General features: G+C 41.0%; 2 protein-coding genes across 2 annotated transcripts; one reads left to right on the top strand and one right to left on the bottom strand.

The window, feature by feature from the left end:
• Positions 1 to 200: 200 nt before the first annotated feature.
• On the top strand, positions 201 to 4750 carry LOC130185334 (MAPK regulated corepressor interacting protein 2-like). The gene is made up of 5 exons (XM_056401750.1): positions 201 to 762; positions 900 to 969; positions 1487 to 1626; positions 2875 to 2979; positions 4331 to 4750. Exons 1-5 carry the CDS (start codon positions 708 to 710, stop codon positions 4399 to 4401), a joined length of 441 nt encoding a protein of 146 aa, XP_056257725.1. The 5' UTR covers positions 201 to 707; the 3' UTR covers positions 4402 to 4750.
• Positions 4751 to 14906, bottom strand: trap1 (TNF receptor-associated protein 1). Its single transcript, XM_056401748.1, has 18 exons — positions 14698 to 14906; positions 12494 to 12664; positions 12303 to 12385; positions 12045 to 12185; positions 10647 to 10718; positions 10246 to 10406; positions 9965 to 10074; positions 9789 to 9862; positions 9097 to 9252; positions 8660 to 8780; positions 8457 to 8526; positions 8174 to 8321; positions 7867 to 8052; positions 7568 to 7706; positions 7388 to 7473; positions 7016 to 7161; positions 6819 to 6891; positions 4751 to 5826 (listed from the first exon to the last, which is right to left on the bottom strand). The coding sequence occupies exons 1-18, from the start codon at positions 14816 to 14818 to the stop codon at positions 5725 to 5727; spliced, it is 2160 nt and encodes a 719-aa protein (XP_056257723.1). The 5' UTR covers positions 14819 to 14906; the 3' UTR covers positions 4751 to 5724.
• Between the last annotated feature and the right edge of the window lie 463 nt (positions 14907 to 15369).

The following is a 15369-nucleotide window of genomic DNA, read 5'->3' as shown; positions in this document are numbered from 1 at the left end:
ACTTTACTGGACATTTCTAGAATAATTCAGATCAGGGAGGAAAATGTGTAATCACACAATTCCCTCACATTAAGGGGATTTCAGTCTCAACTCGGTGGCCTTTGGAGTTCTCTCACCATCTCCCATGTTACAGATTGGTTACAATCCTGGGACACTGTCTCTTTAAAGCGCCGAAGGAGGCGTGTGGGCACGTCGAGAAGTGGTGAGCTTTGACTGCGTGCGTCCTATGTCTTATGAATGACAGCCGCTGTTTCAGGTTGCGTGACATTGTGGCAGTGCAGGACACCTCAGCACCAAAGTGACTTACAGTAGCTATATGTCTGAGCTCGGGGACGGAGACAGGTGAAAGGGGGGAGGGTCGCTGGCTGAGATGTGCCCCGGCTTCTGGTTTTTACGCGAGTAGGAGCGCTGCTCATGGTTCTGTTTCCTGGGAGCTCTGTCCAGTCCAGTCTCATGTCAGCTCCGTGGGTTTGCGTTGGCTTCAGTGTCTCAGCCTGTGAGCGGAATTTAGCCTGATCAGCTGAGGGTAGGACTGAGGCTCCTCACATTAATTAAGGCAGTTTCTTTACACCGACAGGATCCTGGAGGAATGTGTTAACGTGCCTTTATAAGTAGGCCTGCTCCACCTGTCTCTGCTCCATCTGGGACGCTGCTTCTTCTTACGTCAAAGTGCCAAACCTGAAGTTTACAGGCGACTTTTCCTGCGCATGATGTACACAATTACAAGAGGTCCCAGCAAACTGGTCACCCAGCGACGCACAGGTGAGACACTGAACTTTAATAACCAACTTTCGACTATGTCAGACACACTTCGAGAGATTCATCAGATATTGATTTTGGAAAACTAATGATCAGCTGTTTTTTTAAAGCAGAATGTGCACTCTTCTTTTACTTTCTAGGGCCCACACAGCAGCTGGACAACAAAATAAACGACTTCAAGCACAAACAAACGTCCTGGAGTCTGCCTAAGTAAGTGAAAATAGACATAATGAAAAATCTCTTTGATGCTCACAGTCCTGTAATGCTTTTTTGTGTGTCTCCATGTAAAAAATCTCAATAGTTTGGCTCGTGTTTGCAGAGATCAGACATGACATCCCAGGTTAAAGTGTGTGTTAGTGAGTGACAGTGTCCTGGCAGCAGTGGACGTCATCATCTCGAGACAGGCAGCGTTAGTTCATAAACACAGGCCTGAATGATTTATAACACACCTCCACACTGTGGCTCAGTCTGCCTGCTGGGCTGTTTTCATGCCTTTGAACCAGTGTGAGTGTGACCTTGTGGGAAGGCGAGGTGGCACATGGTCCTTCATTCAGCTGTTGCAATCTCTTGACTCCTACACAACCAACCTTGCTTGACTTTAAGGCAAAGGCAGACACTTTTAAGAAACGTCCTGCTGAGAAATGAGAGTTATCAAATCATGTGCTATGTATGCAAAAATCCCCCAGACTACCTGTGACATGGTTCTCTTCCTCCTTATACCCATCAGCCTTCCTGCACCCAAGATAGTATTCAACCGCCTGAATGGTAAAAAGTATCATCATCCCGCTCCGGCTCTCCCTGCAGACAACCATCAGGAAGAGACTTTCACCGCTGCACATGAGGAAAACGTCAAGTTTGTCTACGACGGTGAGGGAATGAATGAGTGGTCAGACTGGAAATACAAGAAGATGACACTAGACAAGACTTTTCATTGTCTTCACTAGTCCCCCAATGGCTGTTTTGTGAATGACATTGTTTTACTATCATAGTTTATAAGATCTGCTACACACCCCCTCCCCCTTCCCAGACCTCACCCACACAGCTGCTCTGACACTGATAGCCATGATAGGCGCCCAGAAGTAAAATGCCCTCACACCCACATATCATGGTCCTCGTGACCTGCGCTGGCACCCACGTCTTGCGGGAAACAGTGTTTTTTTGGCTTTGGCTTAAACCCAAAAGCCACTCGGGGAAAGAGACTTGTTGTCTGCTTTGAGGAAAGGCAACAAAAGCTCCTGACAGGATAAAGGCTTTTGTGGGCTCTGGGTGAAACTCTACACAGTGACCCAGTTCTTAAGTGTGTGTGCACGTGCCTCTTTTTAACATTCACAGACTCATTCAGTCTCCAGGAGACTTCATTTGGCTTAAGCTCATGTTGTCTATGTCCTCTGAGTTGTTGGTGTTGAAGTTAGCCACTGCAGCTCATAAACAACTTCAGTAACCTTGTCATTGAGTGAACAAGGACACAAAGTAGGCCCGCCCCCTGCCCCCTGTTCAGGGCTGATTCTTTCTCTTTCACTCTTTGAAATACTATAAACAAACTCAAAGTCACAGAGATAAAATCAGTTATAGTTCATATGCATGCACGCACACGCACGCACGCACGCACACACACACACACACACACACACACACACACACACACACACACACACACACACACACACACACACACACACACACACACACACACACACACACACACACACACACACACACACACACACACAAAATATGTGTGAAATACAAATGTGTGCCAGGAGTGGCAGGCCTTTGAAGCAGTTGCCCTTGTGGACTTTACTTGTTTGACACTGTGGGTGTGACACTGGGGTGCAGGACTTTTTTAAAAACCTGGACATATCGTATAAGATCATTTTCTGTTACCAACTATTTACATTCTTAAAAGATTCTAATTACATTTAATTTTGTTTCCCGAACTACCACAAATATAACTGTATTAAATCCTGTATGTGAGCTCTGAAATTTGATCAGGAAATTGTTAGGAATATTATTATAGGACTATATAGGAATATATAGGACTAATAAAACACATTATGGACCTGCAGTAGTTTGTGGGTGTTAATTGTGGTTGGACTGACTGAGTTGTGTTTTCAGCCTGGGAGGAGGTGGTGAAGCAGGAGCAGAGGCCCAGCCAGGGGTCAGAGGAAGCCCAGGGAGCAGTCCACTATAAAGAGACCACTCCCAGCCCACACATGGACAGTGAGTACAGCTTCTCCTCACACTGCACCATTCTCCCCAAGCTGCTCATGTTTTCAGTTTATAACTTTAATTTTAAGGGTGGACTGAGCAAGGATTATTTATGCCTGTTTTAAAGCCAAATAGGCCTGTTTACAACAATTAAAAATAATAGGACTTGTTGTTCGTGTTTTATGAAAACAGCCCCATACATCTATAGTTAGTCTACCCTGCACAGCAGGTTGTATTGGTTTATTACAGCCAGCCAACAAAGGATTAATGGACCTGCCTCTGATCCTTCCAGCTGGAAGGAAACTAGCAGAGGTCACAGGCCTGTCTCTCCTCATTGTTCAAATTCCAACTCTGTTAACACATTTAGAAATACTAATTCAAGTTTCATATTTTATTGCCATGTCATCAAAGCTGACGAGTATTTATAAAAATTTAAAACATAACATACAACACGTCATGCATCACAAAGAAATTTATGTGTGGAGTAATTTTTAAATTTTTGATTATTTTTCTTATTTGAATATGCAGATAAGTCAAAATTGTGCTGTAGTTTACAGTAAAATAAAATGTGAAGTTATTACATATATATATATATATATATATATATAGTTATATGATGTGTCATTTTTTTCCTAGTCCAATAAACAGACAAAGTGGTGATTTTAAGTAAGTTATGTACAGTCAATGAGACACTTTGGTGTGTGACAAACGGATTTAGAAAGAAGTGTGGAGTTGTAACCTAAAAGATGTAAATATTGCAGTTCCTCATTGCGGCCACAAGAGGGCAATGAGCACTCACAATTCCCTGATCCACGCTGTGATTATGTGCTAGCCTTGTCAAAGAATGTGGCGTCTTTAATCTGTAAGTGTGGCCGCTATTATATGTGTTGTAGTATGTTTCGTTGTGCTTCAATTTGGTTACCTTATTGAGAAAAAATATGAAAGGTGCTAGCATGCTAACGTCTGCCTGCTATGTACATCGCTAGCATTTACGACGCGCCACAAAACTTTCTAAAACAGATGTTAATTAATAGTCGTTATAAAAAATTGATGTTATTCACCCCTTGCTTAGTGTTTACGTTAAGGCAGAAACTACAACGAGTGATAAGGACATAATTACAGAAGTTGACTTTAAAAAAATCTATAAAAACTTAAAAATGTAGTTTTATTCAACATCAACTGCATTAATTTATGACCTATTTTCAGTTTCCAGTAGTGGTAATAGAGTAAGTTTTGTTTTTAGATTTCATCCTTACAATTTTTTGGTGTGAAATGAAAATTACAGCCTTACACTCTACTTGCATTGTTATACACTTTTAATGTTGCATTGTGGTGTAAATGACTTAATTGCTTGCCTTTCTAGACTTTGTGCCCATCGACCTGGATGAATGGTGGGCCCAGCGCTTCCTAGCCAACATAGACAAGCTGTCCTGACACTCTTCTGGGATTTATGGATCTTGACAGGCGGTCAGGAGGTGAGACCTAAAGCAGAAAGGCTCACTGAAGAGAGGATACCTGGGAGCAGCAGGTGTGATGGGTCAAAGTGCCCTGATGTGATTCAAAGGGATGGACAGCGCTGGGACGCTGACATAGAAACCACAGAGAATCACCTCACTTGAACTCTAAGCCTTTTAACCCCAACCCATCCAACACTAAACAGTCAGTCTGACACAGATGGCACACAGAAGGACAATGTCTTGAAGTTGAGGTTTTCTCATCTTGCCAACCCAACAAAAGAGATGTCATGTTACTTTGAAATGCAGTAAAATTGTCTTTTCAAGAATTCTCTACATTGGCATGTTTTTTTATTGTCACAAGAATGGATCCATAATTGTGTGTTTTGATGCAAAGCCACCAGTAACAGCTCCATAAATGCATATACAGTATTTTGAATCAAATTTACATTGGGTAATAATATATTCCTAACAAGTTCCATTTGTATTATGCACCTACTACAGGTAGGTACATAATACAAACGGAACCTGATGAGGATCCACATTTGACCACTGACGGTTGACAAGTTGCGTTTGCAAGTAGTATTGCAAGGTATTCATCTCCTATTTAAAAAAAAAAACATAAAATATTAAATGTGGAAAGAAAAGATGAAAATTTGAAAACAGAAAAACAGAAAACTGCTCTTTCAGCAGGACGTTTTACATTTGTAAATGAACTGTCATCTGTCTCTTACAGCTTACCGAACGCACACTTTAGAATAACAGCTAGAACAACGGTTAGTTGTCATTACACTTGGCATTTCAACAGGATTTTGAAATGAGATTCGAGAAACCAGATTTTCTTACCTCCACACTTTTGAACTGAATCTTTTTTAATGCGTCTCCACCACTTCTTTCTCCCTTCATCTTTGCATTGTTTGTGGCCGTGAAAACCATATGCCAATGTCAGAAAAAATAAATTTTTTACATCTGAGTGTGAACGTCACACTGAAAAGACAGGTGTACAGCACAATCTTTTAAATTATATGCACAAAATTTGAAACTCCTGATGAAATAGTGCTGAACAAAGAGCATGACGACATAGAAATGTTTATGGAAAAGCTCTCTCAGATGCTGCTAGCAGTTCATCTTTCCCCAGCCCGTATGTGCTCTCCTCCAGGGGGGAATGAAGTACGCCAGAGGGGAAAGAGACAGATAAGGCCTGTAGTGCTCTTTAGAAACTGCAGTTCTCCAGCTTTGTAAGCCCATCGGCTGCTGTAAATGCTTCAGTCATCAAAACCAAGTTCATGTCTGTATGTAGCTCTCAGTGCTTCCCCAAAGCTTTAGTCAGTAGATCGTTCAAGCGGGAAATCATTGGTCGGGGATCATCATTCAGGCCTGCTGTGATCATGGCGTTGTCATAGATCTGAGAAATTTAGATAAAAAGATGTAAATCTTTAAATCTGCGCAACTAGAAAATCCCTTTAAAATACAGATTGTAGAGACCGGGCAACGTTAACAATATTTAATTATCATTTATCACTGTAATCATATTTCATTTTTATTAATACTACAACGATTTCTTGAGAAAATAATGAAAAACAAACCACTAATTCTCAAAATAAGCTTGTCCTAAAGTAACAGCCCAGTCTCAGTAACAACCAGCACAAACAAATAAAGGCTGATAATAATAATAATAATAATAAAGGAAAGGTAAACATTGAGGGAGGTGCAATCACCTGTATTTTAAAACCTGCATGGTAAAGTCAGATTAAGATTCTACACCTACAGCTCTGATTCCCTCGATACAAGAGTCACTTCATACTCATCTATCTGCTGCTGAACAGAAATATTTATTCCAGTCACTTTCAGTAATTGAGTGCCTTTAAGCTACTGTTAATGAAACTCAACGTTTCCCTTCAGATGTTTCAAAGTAAAAGCCTACCAGGAAAGGGAGCTACTGAAAGGCTTTTAATGTAAAACGTCAGTGAAGGAATTATCGAGTTTCATTGCAAGTAACTTAAATGCAGCAAATGTGACTGGTGATTATTGGTGAATGAAAACTGTATCTCTGTTGAAAAATAGAAACAAAATATTCAATTAGCTATTAGTATTATAAAGGGTCCACTGCAATATAGCAGGCTTGTTCTGTCATTTAATTGTGTGTTATTCTCAACATAGGGAGACTACAGTTGTTTTTGGATCTTTCTTTTTTTTTGTTGTTGTTATTTGTATAGCTAATATTGTCCTGTTAAACTGGGACATGATCTTGTTAAACTGGAGGAATTTGTGCTGTAGAAAATGTGCAAGTCAACAGGTGAGCACTGAGAAAATTTTGAGTTTGTATAAACAGCAAATTAAAACAGGAGCAGATCAGAAAACAAGGAGGCTTCTTACTAAAATATGACAAAACAGTACCTGCTCCAGTAGCAGTCCAGCCAGGTCAGAGTCTGTGTCTTTCAGACCGTGCAACTTCTTGATCAGATCATGTCTATCAGATAATGGAAAAAGTACACAACAGTGAGAGCTGGACAAAGAACCCTCATTATTTAAAGTTATACCATCAGTTTTTTTTTTCCTTAAATTTCATCTAGTAAAATCCATCCATCCCTTACCCTGCATTGATCTCCAGCGTGGGCTGCAGTATCTGAGCTCTCTCCTCAGCGGTGCGGGCTAGCTGCTGGGTGCGGAGGAAGTGGCGTGCAGCACCCATTTCCAGCACGGTGATCATAGCTGGGTGGGTGTCCAGACGAGGAGTAAGCTGGGGGACCGGAGAGAAAATGCATTACACAACATGTCTGTAAGAAGTTACTTTCAAGATATTTTTCAGGCCAGTTAGGAAGAAACACGAAACTGAACTTTAAAACTTGAAGAAATCTAACTGATTTGAGTGTTTGAGTTTATACACATGTACAAACAAGACTTTAACAACTAGAAACCACCCTATGAAATTCAGAATCATAGACACACACGACTCTTATCTTTACCTTTATGTTAGTGACTCGTGGACCCAGGGTGTTCTTCATCCAGGCCATCAGGTCGTCGGCCTGCTCCTGTGTCAGACGCTCAGACGCTGCAGAGAAAGAAAAACACGGGTCAGGATTACAGGCCATGACAGCAAGACGCGTCCTGCTACAACTTTATTGAGATATGATAGAGAACTAGACCTGGTTTGATGTCCTCAAACTTCTCCTCCTTGTAATGATCCACCACAATGTCTGTCTCCACTGAGATCAGCTTCTTCTTGTCAAACTCCCTGAGGTGGAGCAGCGTCAGCTCATCAAACTGCTCGTAGCAGAACAGCACCTGCACACACGCAGAGAGTAAAAGACACCTTTTAACTGGATTGAACAGGGTATTTTTTGTTTTATCAGCTTCTCAGTAACAGCAACAGAGCCCTTTAAACATTTTTTTAAATCAAATAAAAATAATTAAATCATCACTATCAGTCGTGTCAGCCTCTTACCTCCATGTCTTTCTGTTTCATGGCCTCATAGTAGGGGGAGTGCTCTGCAAGATGGCGGTTGGGGGAGCACAGATAGTAGATGTTGCGTGTGCCAGCCTTCATTCGAGAGGCGTACTCCATCAGATTGGTCTGCTGACCCGCTGGGAGAGCAGACGACTCATACCTCAACAGCTTCGCAATGTCCTCCTATAAACACAGAGCACGTAAGGGAGACAATACTTAGAGACAACATTTTCTCTGCTGCTTTCAGCGCTGGTCACTTGCATCTTTATTACTTTTCCCCTTTAAAAACCAAAGACTGTGTCACCTTGACATCTTGTTCCTGGGTGGTGACGATGCCCTCCCTCATGAAGAGGCTGTAGTCCTCAAAGAACTTGCTGTACTTCTCTGGCTCCTTCCTGCTCTGGTCCAGCAGGAAGCGGATCACCCTCTGCTGCAAAACGTCACGAAGCTTCCTGAAGCCAGAGGTGATGGTAGAAATATGAATCATCCATGGATCAATATTGGAGGAAAAGTAAAAAACTGAGAAATGAAAGGGAAGTGATTACATCTTCATCACAGAGAACTAAGGTGTAAGCCTGGTGTTATACCTGATGAGGGCGCTCTCCTGCAGCAGCTCTCTGCTCAGATTCAGAGGGATGTCCTCACTGTCCACCACACCTACACGAACACACACACACACACAGTATTTAGCTCAGCTCTCAATATTTGTTCCTTCAATCTATAAAAATCATGAATGTAAAAACAAGCAGCTCCACCAGGAGCAGGTGGAGGCGGTTGGGAGGATCCTGACCTCGGAGGAAGCGCAGCCACTTGGGGAGGATTTCAGTCGCTTTGGTCTGGATCAGGACCTTCCTGCTGTACAGAGCCACGCTGGAGCCCATCTCTCTGCTCACGTCAAACATGCTCGGCTTCTGTTGATGCATAAATTCTTTTTTCATACATCAGTTTGACCAAATCCAACTTTATCTTACTCATAGCCACGGAAAAAATGTTCTGTCTTGAGAGAGAACTACTTAAATTAGCACAATCTAAGACATTTAAACACAGGTTGGTATTGTTTAAGGGCTTGTGGAACCAGATTTGTGCCTGGAAAGCTGCTGGTTTGATTTTCAAATGTCAAAGAGTAACATTCCCCTTTGAACTGTAAGATTTTTCTCTGAGCTTGCCAGTGAAAACTCTACTGAAATAAAGTTAACAGTGTCAGTTGTGAAGTCCTGAGTGCCTCACCGCATCAGGGACGTAGAAGATGCTTCGGATGTTGAGCGGGGCGTCAGCGCGGTAGTGCAGCGTGTAGCGGGGTTTGTCGTAGGCCTGGGCCACGTAGCGGTAGAATTCCTCATGCTGCCAGTCACTAATCTCCTTAGGCTCCATCATCCACAAGGCCTGAAGGGAGACAGAGGTCAAACAATAATTAGTATAAAAACAATTACAGCAAAACCTTACTTGTTCTCCAGCTCACACGATGCACAATATTGGCATGTTGGCATATCGTAAAATCTTTATTTTCATTTCATTGTGGAAAATATTTGTGTCTGGGAAGGAAATTCTAATGTCAAATATATCTGCTAATATTTAGAGATAGAAAAAAAGATACCACAGCCCCAATTCATGACCACTGAAATGTCTAAGTAAGTTCTTATTTCCTTATTTAAATTCTGTGGGTGACTCACTTTTTTAGAAACAGATGCACATTTACAAGAAGCACCCCTGAGCCAGATGTGTTAATGTTGATGAATACATGATAGACTGAATGTATTTGACATTTAAAACACTGTATTATCACTATGTCTCAAATGTTACTAAATGTACTAAGTCATAACATCTAGAATTGTAGTACCGTGGATTTTGTGAATCTTTGCACCTGTTCATTGAGTCTTTGGTTTAAGAAGCGAGTGAACAGCAGAGCCAGAGCAGCTCACCTGTAGAGTGTTGAGCCTCCGTCCATTCAGAAAGATGGGGAAGCTCACAAAGTTGCTGTACTTTGTTACGACCTCTGAAAGAGATACAACAGCTTGTCATCACGTGGAGTGATGTAGTAATGAATATGCTCTCTGCAGTTTATTTTAGCTCCCTGAAGAAGCTTCAGCAGTTTTACCTTTAACTCTGTCCTCAGCGGAAAACTCCTTGCAGTCGTCCTTGAGGTGCAGCACAATCTTTGTCCCCTGTTGAACACCACTGGCTTCAGCGATCTCAAAAGCACCAGAGCTGAGGGAGACGACCATGACAGAGAACGTCTGAGGATCACATTCGGTTATAATCATTTCACATATGTATATTTGCATGCTTTGTTCTGCTGTAGAACAGAATCACGCCCAGGATATTTTTCTGTTCCTCCTCTTGATGTTGAAATGAAACACTTCCCTCTATTGCTCTCACCCGTCTGAGGACCACTTGTATCCAGGTGCCCCGGGCTCAGCAGAGCGGGAGTACACGTCCACACGGTCAGCTACCATGAAGGCAGAGTAGAATCCAACCCCAAACTGACCAATGATGGTGCTGCTGGCCTCCGCCTGGTTCTGCAGAGCGTCCAAAAATGCCTGTAGTGTGTAGAAGAGATGATTAGTCTGGAAGAAAGCATGATCAGCAGGATACATCAAATATACGGGTGTGAACTTACTGTTTACTCAATGAACAAATTAGATGCACAAACCTGAAGTTTAAAGCTGAACTGGCAGACATTACAGGACAGACATACCCATATATGAATACACTATATGAGGAAGAATGGAAAGGTGCTAGAACAGGACAAATGGAAGAAGATCTACATCAACAATCACCTTTGAACCGGAGCGGGCGATGGTCCCCAGGTTGGCCACCAGCTCCTCTTGGTTCATGCCCACTCCAGTGTCCTGTTAGGAGTACAGAGATTCCCAGTCATTCAAAAAGAAGTCAGTGTCGGTTGTTGTTCAATATTGATCCACCAGGTGGCAATGCTGCTCAAAAACAGACCAGGAAACAGTACAGTATGGATAGATACAGTAGATAGACAAATAACACTTAATTTATCCCGTGAGGAAATGTCACAGCAGACTGCAGTTAACAGCTGAATCAAAAATTAAAACCACAACTGCTGAACCAGATATTGAAAATAAAAATTTAAATATAAAGTATTATAAATCAGAAACAGCATTAATCAGAAATATGGCGTGCAAGAAAGGTTGGAGTGCAATAAGAACTGTGCAAAATGGCAGTGTATAATAAATGCAGCAAATGTATGATATATTAGTGCAGATTGTAATGCAGCAGTGCGTTCACCTCTCACACAGAGGTGAGGTGTTGTACAGCTTCAATGAACATGATTCCCTCTAACGTTCTTTGTGACAGCGACCCTTATTAGCTCTTAAACACTGCAGGAGCTTAATGACCCTCAACATGATTTTTTCTTGTGTTTCACAATCTGAAGTGTTTCAGATATATTTCTTTTTTTAACAGTGGGGCCATCTATATGATTTAAACATACTGTTGAGCAGCAGATTAAAATAAGGGCAAACAATGAAAGAAGTGACACTGATTCTGTTACTTATTTCTTTGACATGAATGCTGAATCCAGGACATAGCCGGGGCCGGCACAAGCAACTCAGTGACACAAAATGGCTTCAAGAGCATCAAATCACTTCGTAGTCTTCACATTGTGATTAATTTCTATAATCTTGCTTAATGTTTTTACATGTACTGACACAGAAACAGGCCTTTCATTTCCCACTGCTGACAGCTTCCTCTGGATGACTTCCTCTCCCCAAATACTAATGAAGGCCTGGATATCTTTGTCCATCAAATGCTCTCCATATTACATATTCTAATATTGGTTGTCCTGGTTGATAGAGATGCAGTGGTAAAAATGTGTTGTTTGTTGTGTTTGTTGCAGTCATTCTTATTGGAATATGCCAGCATCTGGAACTTTTATCATTTAGCACCACCTCCTTAGCAGTGCCAAAATCTTACTCCAGGAACTCATCCCCAAAGTGGGCTGAGACCAGCGGAACCAACAGCAGAACTCGTCAAAAATTTAAACATTACCCTTCGTTCATGCGGTGGAAAAGGGTAATAACGTTGTATGTCTAACAAAAAATCAACATGGAGCTGGAAGAACAACAACACACAGAGTTCTCCAAAGTAATAATACCAGTCATTATAAACTCCTGCAGGCTGCAAATCTTCCACAGATGTGGGTGTACCTGGATGGTGAAGGTGCCCTTGGCAGCGTCAGACTGCAGGTGGATCTCCATGGGAGCTGTTTCACCTCCTGCTGTGATCAGTTTGTGACGCAGTTTTTCCAGAGCGTCACTACCATTAGAGATCAGCTCCCTGATGAACACCTGAGGGTATGAGGAGGAGGCAGGGAATCAGTCAGAAAAGAGCAGTTATAGTTAACAAACTTAAATGTCAGTCTAGCTATGTTGAACGTTCCTCACTCCGAAAACAAACCTTCTTACCTCTTTCTCTGAGTACAAGGACCTGGCAACAATGTCCAGCAGCTTTTTTGTTTCAGCCTGAAATTCATGTTTGGAGAAGCTACCTGGATAAATCAGAGGCAGAACAACATTCAGATTATCTTAAATCTAAGAAATGATTAGCTATGAGCCATAACGTTCAACAGTGGTTATGTCTCCAGCCGTTGCAGCACCTTGCACAGACTCTGTGTCACTGATGATGGTGTGCAGGGGCTCCTCCTCGGGCTCTTTCTCTGCCTCCTGGGTGCTGTAGTAAGACTGCTGGCAGAAGTTGAGGCAGGACCGCTGAGCGCTCCACACTTTGGGCGGAGTGCTCCACCGCTGCTGCTGTCCAACCTGCAAATCTGATGACAGGTATTTTTAGTGTCTTGCAGAGAGCTTATTAATCAGGGCCTGTATTTATCAAATGTCTGACAGTTACATTATAATCTTAAGAGCCAACTTAGGTGGAAAAAGGGTTCTTAACTGAAAGTGAAGAATAAAACCTATTTATCAGATGACTGGCTCTTATTTAAAGCAAAGTATAGGAAGAAACCTTTAGGAGCAGATCTCGAGTGATCACTTATTAATTACATGTATGTTAAGAGAAAAACAACTCATCAGAACCACACTGGCAAATGTAGACAAAAACAATGTATGGAAAGAGATTGCCAACAAAATCAAGATCAGCTTTGGCCATGTCATTGTCCAAAGTGCATTTAGAGATGACGACTTGCAAGAAATCAGCAGCTGTAGAGCTAATACTACTCTATCATAGCAGAATTTGGAATATGAAACATTTGTTCATTCTACAGCCGCAATGATTAGTTGCTTAATCTGTTTGTTGATCAACAGAATGTTAATCAGCAACTACTTTGATAATCAGTTCATCATTTTGAGTCATTTCATATGTGTATTTTTCTAGTTTGTTTTGTCTTCTATGACAGTAAACTGAATATGTTTGCATTTAGACTGTGTATGTGAAATTTTTTTCTTTACCATTTTTTTTTAAAGAAATGATCAATCAGTAAACCAAGATAATATTGAACAGATTAATCAATGAAAATGATTGTAAGTTTCTGCTCAAATCATTCCAAAACATGTCTAAGAAGGAGTTTGCTCATCAAATTAAGAGGCTTCTGGGTGTCTCTTAAATCAAAATTTGAGTATTTGAGTAAAAAGAAATTCGATTAAAAAAAAAAAAAGTATTCTTACATTTATGCACCAAAAGTTAAAGCAAATGACTTTTATTTTAACCCTTCACTTGGACAATCGATTCAGATTTTTTCAACTCTATCTTAATAGAACAAAAATAGCCCTAACGTAGACAATTCCCAAAGTTTTTGGTTAATTAGCACAAAACCCCTCACTGCTAAAACCTCATATCAGCTTTGGCTGTTAGAAAAGCTTGCATTTTTCTGCAGGTTTCTTTGGGTAGATGGTGGCATACATGCAAGTGCAGTGTTTCTGTCCCTTTTAAGACATTTTTAATACCACACAGAAAACAATTTAATACCTGTTTCATGGTCATACTTGCTAAATTTGCAAGGCATCAATGAAAACCAGTAGGGATGATAAGGCCTAGAGTTAACTATAAAGTGCACAAATTTATTAACATCAATATAAAAGTAATTGACTCTCAGCGGTGTGCAACAGTAATTCCTAATGATATCTGTCATTCATAATGACATCATTAATTAATCATTGATGACCTTGCTAATGAGGAGAAAACGATGTATGGATAAACAAATTAAATTAATTACGCTCCACATATAAATTTTACAGAAGGTCAGATGTCCAGAGGCACAGCAGTGGAGATTTTTCAGTGTTTACTAATATCACATACAAAACATATGACGATTAACATTGCTGCCTACAGCAAGTAATGTAGTAGAGCAGGCTAGAAAAGATATTCAAGACATCTCTTAATTAATCTTATGACTTTTTAATACATTTAATATCTCTTTTAATTCATAATACCTAGTACTTTAAGGCCTTTTTATAAGGAAATTAAAATCTGTTTTGTAAGATTAAAAGACCTCCAGATACCCTGAGGGAATGTTACTGTACAACCTATCTAACTTTACAAGAACCTCTCCTCCGTTATTAAACCACAGATGCGTCTATTTGGTCGATGAAATTAAAAACACCAGTTCAGTCCACAGTTTTCAATCTGATATAATCATGTAATAGCTGAGCATTTGCAGCAACTTATGGATGTAGCTGTAGCTGTTCTGTAGCTTCTAAGTGGGGTATCGGACTGACAAACCAGTTCACAGTATTAAACTAGGGCTGGTAAATTAAACAGTTTGCCACAGCAGAGTTTACCTGACTCTCATCTTATGCCTAGGCTAGGCTAACTTGGCTAAGGCTACCAGAGCCCCCTCCCACAGCTCACCTGCAGTCAAGGAGCGCGAGACAGTTCTGCTGCTCAGCCCTCGCGCACATGTCATTAGCCGTGAGCTGGTCCTCTGAGAGGAACCGAGTGCGAACCGAGCCAGGGCGAGACAACGGGACATGATGACAGACGAGGGGGCAGACAAGGATATGAGAGCAGGTCAACCGACCGAGGGACACACGCTGAACGAGATCGCACAGACAGGACCCCGTCCCTCTTGATGACGTCAGCAGGCGTTCCATCGCGCTGCCTGATGAGAAGTGGAAATTATTCTATCGATACACGATTTTCTTTCCTAAAATGCATTCAAGTGCACGATTTCATATTAATGACATATCAAAAACAGTAGTAGTCTTATCTGTATGTAAATTTATCCGTCGGTTATCCATCTTAATCCCTTCATAATTTAATTTTTTTAGCTGTAAATTTGCCCTTCAAGGTCAAACAGTGATCACATAACGTATCGTAAGATTAACAAATTTACATGTTTCAAATGATGTAACTAAGTTTTGTCATGTTGATGCTCATTAGAGCTAAAACACGTTTGCAATAATATGCAACTATTTTGATCATTTATGTCAGATTTCAAGCAAAATGCTTAAAAATTTGATGGTTCTAGCTTCTCAAACGTGAGGATTTAGCGCTTTCCCTTGTTTTGCATAATAGTAAACA

The sequence above is a fragment of the Seriola aureovittata genome, chromosome 17 (genome assembly GCF_021018895.1).
Source record: "Seriola aureovittata isolate HTS-2021-v1 ecotype China chromosome 17, ASM2101889v1, whole genome shotgun sequence".
NCBI lineage: Eukaryota > Metazoa > Chordata > Actinopteri > Carangiformes > Carangidae > Seriola > Seriola aureovittata.
Note: the sequence above shows the minus strand (reverse complement) of the source record. Positions and strands in the feature narration are given on the sequence as shown.